This window comes from Pygoscelis adeliae, unplaced genomic scaffold, assembly GCF_000699105.1.
Source record: "Pygoscelis adeliae isolate BGI_AS28 unplaced genomic scaffold, ASM69910v1 Scaffold111, whole genome shotgun sequence".
NCBI classification, from domain to species: domain Eukaryota; kingdom Metazoa; phylum Chordata; class Aves; order Sphenisciformes; family Spheniscidae; genus Pygoscelis; species Pygoscelis adeliae.
The window spans coordinates 1,952,869-1,959,771 of NW_008824542.1; the positions used below are offsets into that span (position 1 = coordinate 1,952,869).

At 37.8% G+C, this 6,903-nt stretch overlaps 1 protein-coding gene across 1 annotated transcript in view; it reads left to right on the forward strand.

Annotated features, from left to right (window-relative positions):
• EIF3H (eukaryotic translation initiation factor 3, subunit H) overlaps positions 1 to 6,216 on the forward strand; it is a 93,111-nt gene extending 86,895 nt beyond the window's left edge. The window contains exons 7-9 of the mRNA XM_009321694.1: positions 617 to 737; positions 3,326 to 3,458; positions 5,954 to 6,216. Of these exons, the coding sequence (XP_009319969.1) occupies positions 617 to 737; positions 3,326 to 3,458; positions 5,954 to 6,051 (352 nt within the window). The 3' untranslated portion in view covers positions 6,052 to 6,216. The remainder of the gene's footprint in view (positions 1 to 616; positions 738 to 3,325; positions 3,459 to 5,953) is intronic.
• Positions 6,217 to 6,903: the final 687 nt, after the last annotated feature.

Consider the following 6,903-nt stretch of genomic DNA (forward strand, 5'->3'; position numbering starts at 1 on the left):
TTTCCAGCCACTCTTCCCCAAGCCTGTAGCGCTGCATGGGGTTGTTGTGACCCAAGTGCAGGACCCGGCACTTGACTTGTTGAATCTCATACAGTTGGCCTGGGCCCATCGATCCAGCCTGTCCAGGTCCCTCTGCGGAGCCTTCCTACCCACAAGCAGATCAACACTGCCGCCCAACTTGGCGTTGCCTGCAAACTGACTGAGGGTGCACTCGATCCCCTCATCCAGATCATTGATAAAGATCTTAAACAGAACTGGCCCCAGTACTGAGCCCTGGGGAACACCGCTCATGCCCGGCTGCCAACTGGATTGAACTCCATTCACCACAACTCTTTGGGCCCGGCCGTCCAGACAATTTTCTCATAACTATGAGGTTCTCTGCAAAGACCAAAACACTTAAATATGGTATTTGCAATGTGGCAAAGGTGCTAGAGGAGGGGATGCCATGTAAAGTATTATCAAATAAATATATGAACAAAGATAACCAGGAACTTAAAAATCTGCAGACTGTGCCATTAGTGCAGAAATGCTGGTCAAGTAACTTGAAATTAATTTTAAGTTTTAAATCTTTCTTTTTAATAAATTCAATCTTTCATGAATGTTTCTTGTATTTCAGTAATCATCTAGGGAAGAGTCTGCAGCTGCTGATGGACAGAGTCGATGAGATGAGCCAAGACATTGTTAAATACAATACCTACCTGAGGAATGTAAGCAAACAGCAGCAGCAGAAACACCAGGTTGGTAACATGGAAAACCTGAATGGGAGGATTTTTTTTCCCACAAAATATGGTTTGGGTGGTGTTTTCTAAGACAGATGAATTTGGATCTAAGCAAGATAGAATTCGTACAGAAACATACCCATTAAGTAGATTTATAAAATGTGCTAGTCAGTGGGAAATTATCAAATGGATTCACTTTTGCTGACATGTAGTGTGGATTGGTCTTTCTTTGCTATTTTACATGTTTGTTAGTGATTTATGATAAACCAGTATCATTGATAAATATGCTGTGGGCACGGGGATTAGAGGTTTAGTAAATGAAATGAAAGAGCTGAAAGTACAAGTGAATTGTTCCAAAACAAACCGTGTTTTAGCATCATCACATGTAGTCATGCATCTAGAAATAAAGAAACATAGTCTGTATTTAAAAGACAGCGGGCTGTTCTCTGATTGGAAATGACGTTTTAGTCATGTTTTGTATCAGTAGATAGTAATACTGATCAGGTGATACTGACTTTTAATTTCTGATGCCAAAGGGCCTCTTCAAAATCCAAAATAGTCTGATTAGAGAATACTAAGTATAGAGTCTGGCTCTAGGTGGCCCTGCTTGAGCAGAGGGGTTGGACAAGGTGACCTCCAGAGGTCCCTTCCAACCTCAACCACTCTGTGATTTGGAGATGGTATTACTTGATTTGCTGTTGCTGCATTTGATAAAGCAATGCTGTGTCTAATTATAGAAGAATGCTGGTAAATTGGAAAAAAGCACTCTGAGAATGATTTAAAAGCCTGGAAAGCAGGTCTTAGTGAACGCAATTCACTTCACATGATAAATTAAGTTAACAAGTGACTTGCTTACTCAAGAAGTACCTGCGTGAAAAATAAATTTGAACTCTTTAATCTAGCAGACAGAGATATGACAAGATTCAGTATCAGCCAACTGAAAATGGGCCAGGCCACTTTAAAGATAAAATATTGCAGATATTGCTACACAAAGTAGCTAATTATTAAAAAGAGCACCTGTGGTTCATGTGAAATGCTTCATCACTGACTATTTTAAAGTAAAAATTGGCTTTTTTCACTTAAGTGAAGTGTAGCTTGAACAAGGAGTGCTTTAGGGAAGCAGCACACAATCAGTGGTCTCTCCTGGCTTTGTAATTCCTGAGGACGTAGAAACTTCATGCATGTTATCTTCAGAAAATTTATTTGCCTTTGCTGCCTAATTTGAATAGAAAGATGGCATCGACTTCAAAGGTTTTTGTTAATAGCAAGGGGATCTATCTATTTTGAAAAGCAGAGCAAAGCAGGTTCCATGGTGTCTCACTTCATTTCTTTACTGACTATAGCTGCTTTAGTAGTGGCTCATTACAGCATAGTTAGTGGTCTTAACTTCATTTTTAAAATGGAGCAATTGTGATTAAGAGCAAGCCGTTTCAATAGAGAATAATAGGCAGACTGCTGAGAAATGAATGGGGTAATGCGAAGAAAGAAGAAACTACATGCAATTCACATACAAATATGGGCATTTAAGATTTTATTTTTAACTTTGTCCAAAACCATGTATTTGTCACTACTACTGGAAAAAAAATTACTTCATTTGAGTACGGCACCAAGTATGAACTGTTTTCAGACCCTTATGCACAGATACATTTAAGTAAGTGAGAGAAAACGCCCTCTACTCTTTGGCCTGTTTATTTTAAAGATTTTTGTGTGTGTGTGTGTGTGTGTTGAATATGAAGGCTTCGATAGACAAACCTTACAACTAATTTCTGGCTGTGACATACAGTATGAAATCTCACATACGTGGTTTTGAATGTATGTACTTCTGCAAGAACAAATATTTATCCAATAGCTGAAGAAGTGGTCTGCCTTAATTTTTATAAAGTTTGAGTAACCTACATGGCAAAGGCAAGCGCTGAAAACAAATCTGTTTTTTTGTGTTTTTGTGGCGTTTTTTTATAGCAGAATAATTTCTACAGACTGCTACTCTGGTATATCCTCTGGTAACCCACAAAGAAATGGCATCAAAGTGGCAGAGTACCTAAATAACTGGAATGGAGAAATGAACCATTATGCTTTGTTTCAGCACCACTTTGTTCTCAGTTTAGAATTAATATTTTTTGGCTTAAAATACCTTGTTTAATGAAGTTCTCTTCCCCTTTCACATTAATATTGTTTTGACCTTTAACTTGCACAAAATTGAGTATTTCTGGTTTGTATAACTATTGAGGTAATGGCTTCTCATACCTACATATTCCAACCTTGTTTTCCTTTTTTGCATGGGGAAATGGAGGCCTTTATCTACCATACTGTATTCTTTCCATGAGATAGAGTATTTATCTCTATGAAAAAATTTTAAAAATTAACCCCACCACCTCAGTACCACATAATTTTCCAGTGCCTCACTTATTTAAGGTGCCAACCTGGCGGGGCGGGGAAACGCTTGTTACCAGTGAACTGAAATAAACTGTGAATTGCATTTGCGTTATTTGAAATAAAATGTCTAATTTTTAAAACATACTTGCTGGTTAGGTAAAGAGCATCTGAAAAGAAAAACTTTTTGCTGCTTTGGAAGTCCTGTTGCATTGTTTCTGTTGCTTTATTTGCAGTACCAGCAGAGACGTCAGCAAGAAAACATACAGCGTCAAAGCCGAGGAGAAGCCCCTCTTCCTGAGGAGGACATCAATAAACTTTTTAAACCACCACAGCCGCCTCCAAGAATGGAGTCACTTCTTATTGCAGGTAATGTCCTAGCAGCCTCTTCAACTCATCTTTTCATATATGAATGTTAGCTTGGGAAAAAGTGCAGTTGTTACCTTAGAAAGCATCTGAATTTTTCATTACTTTTCATTACCTTTCATTATCACACCTATGGTGTGATATTTTGGCATTGGTAGTGTTCCAAATACTGTCCTTCATTTGGTCAAAGGCAGTGGTTTCAACTTGTGATCTACAGCCCTAGTGCCTGAAGTATTAAAAAAAAAAAAGTAGCTAATAAAAACAACCTTATTGCTAGTAGGCAGTCCATGCCTCTGTTAGGAAGTAAGCTTCTACACATAGAAGAATTTTAAACCATCTAGGTAAGTAACAGAGGCATGTTACCCATGCAGATATGAACATACGTAATTTTTTGAAAGCAAGCCATTGTGTTTAGCCACAATGGCTGCATAAGGCTTTAAATCTGATGTATGGAGACTTTCTCCCTCTGTTTCTTATTTTGCCATGCTACCTAGCTCCTGCTTGACCATCTGTGCCTCCTGGGTTGATGGGGAAGGGCAGGAGCCGCAGCCAGAGCCTCTTCCTGGCTCCATTCTGAGAGGGTGAAATGGGATTTTAAAGGAGAGCTGGAGAAGTGCCGCACGGAGCAGGCTTTCTGCACGAATGGGTGTAGCAACTACTGCAGTCAATAAGCTGCTCCCTGCACTCATACCTCAACTCCAGAAGTTAGGGGGCTGTACAGACAAGAGGCAGGCATAAGCTGTTTGGGCTGGAACTACTGATTCAGAGCAGAGCAGTCATCTGCAGCCCTAAGTTACTGATAACATCCCTAGGTGTTGAACTGGCTGTTGCAGCAGTTGAGAAGATTTTACTTTTAATTTCACACAGAATTGGGATAATTTATTTGATTTCTATGGCCAGAGTTTTAGGGAAACTATCCCCATCTTCCTGCACCCCAAGGTGAATGAAAATGTAAACGGGAACAAAGCGTAGGTATAGGTCCCACCCCGCCAATTTCTTCAGTTTACTGGTATGCTGCAGTACATGGCCACAGTTTGGTACAAAAGTCAGTGCCTGTTCTGTGCCTCCTGGAAGGGTAAAAATATCTGGGACGTCACAATGGCAACAGAGAGCAGAAAACCTAGATGCCCTGCTAAGTAATCTAAATTTGGAAAATGTCGTGAGAAAGCAAATTGTTTAACTATAGCAGGCTTTTTGGATCAGTTAGCTATCACTTTGTTTTGTACTGAGAGAAAATTAAACCAAAGTCCTGGTAATTTAGTGAACAGAAGAGTGCTTTGACATTTAAAAAAAAAAAGTGAATTTGAATTACCACTCTTAAATTTTGGATTGACCAAGAGATTATTATTTTAATATTAATACTGATTCATACTGCTAATAAGTGCTGCTTTTAGAAGAAATAATGCTCTTGATTTATTATTCTTTCCAGTGTCTTTCAAAAACTATTGTTTTGATAGTTTTTACCAGTTAGTGAATCCTAGCAGTGTTAAAGTATTTAAACATTCAGCTTTAGCATAGCTTAAAAATGCAACAGAAGTGTATATCTGTGTACACGTGTGGTTTATGAAAGTGATAGCTTAGGATGAATCATCTCTTACAAGAGGAGGAATTGAAAACTATTATACTTACAAAAAAAGTTTTCAGCCAAAGCACTCCCTTCGTTTCTTCTTTCACCATAGTCAGGGGAAGAATTGAAAGCCTCCACTTCAACTTAGATGAAGTGAAGTTTGTGGATAAAGAATAAAACTTAGCTCTTTTGTCTCTGAGGTATTTAAAAACTTTTCAAATAGAGCATTAAATTGAGAGTTTATTGGCCTTCTAAACAGTTTTAATTTTGATTAAACTGGCTTCGTGTTTTGCTATTCCTAGCTAACAAGGGAAATAACTTGTAGCAGTACGTGTATAAAAATGTTTTGATGGGCACGTTTGATTTGTAAAGCACGGACAAGTCTTCATACCCTGATGATTTTTGAAATAGCTAATAAAGTGAAACATTAGGTGGAAAAAAAGGCTAGCAAAATGTCAAACAGGAGTACCACAATTTTCAATCTGCTACTGAAAAATATTTGTTACAAATATTTTAATAGGGACAGCAGATGCATAAGAACAGAACTGAAATTCAGTCTTGTAGTATTTTTAGAGCAACTAAATTGAACAATTAATGTGATTAAGCTTCCAATACAGCAGCAAGAATTGTTTATTCTTTTTATTGTCCTATGTCTTTTCAGAAATTGTACATAATAGAATTGTAGGAAAATTGAAGTTTTTTTGAGCATACCAGTTTACCTATTCTGCTAATTTAGTTTCTTCTTCCCAAACCTATTTGGGAATACTGAAAATGTAAAACTCCTAAGTGCAGAGTAGTTGAACTGTTTTGCTTGCTCCTCTGTATAAATCCTGAATGATTCATGCACATTTGGCTTTTTAAAAATGATGTTCCAGGATGTCTTTCTGAATTTCAAAACTGACAAGGGTTTACTCTTCTTTCCTACTGACAGGTCAAATTAATACCTACTGCCAGAATATTAAGGAGTTCAATGCACAGAACCTGGGCAAGCTTTTCATGGCTCAGGCTCTTCAAGATTACAACAACTGAGGAAACTTTGCTGTAGCCCTCAACAGGAAAAGTTATTTACAGTTTTATACTGTTCATGATCCTCTTGAAAATTTAGTATGTTGGGAAAAGAGTCTTGTAAAACCGAGTCACCTTGGTTTGTGTAGAATTCTCCTGTAAGAAAAATAAAGGCAAATTTTAATGATATTTTAGTATTTCCTTATTTGTTGGCCCTATTGGACTGGAATTTTCTGTGGTCACTCAGGTTTTCTAAATGTTTGGCAGTTATTCATGTTTAGTCATAGTAAATAATACAGGTTTTATTTAACTTGGAATCTGAAATAACAGATTATGACAAATGTTCAGTATAGCTGACTTTACTGAAGAAATTTATGATTTCCCAGTTTTGGTTGAGAACTTACAACCATAATGTGCTAGTCACTTGGAGCAGTTGCTCATTTTTATTTTAATCTGTTTGGACAGCATGGTGCGACGGACCTTCCATATCACAAATATTTCACAGGCTTCACATTCGGAACATACAAAACTAGTGTTATGTGGAGACTGATCCCCACCATATCATACTAAGCTGTGTTCCCATTTTTTGTTGCCACCACCATCTAGACTGAAATCCAGTGATGCTACTGAAGTCTTCACGACAGAAACTGTAGAAGTAGCTAACCTGGAGCAGCTAGTGTGGTGTAAATGGACGCCATACCTACTCTGCATTAACTTTGCCATCTGGATGTGCCTTTATTCCTGAACTTGGGCTACTTACCTTTTTAACAAGAATGTTAATTTAAAGGTTTAATAGGTGGCAACTCACACATGATACTGTCATAGGTTTCTTTTTTTTTCTTGAGTTCTTTCGTGCATGTCATTGTGTGATGATTT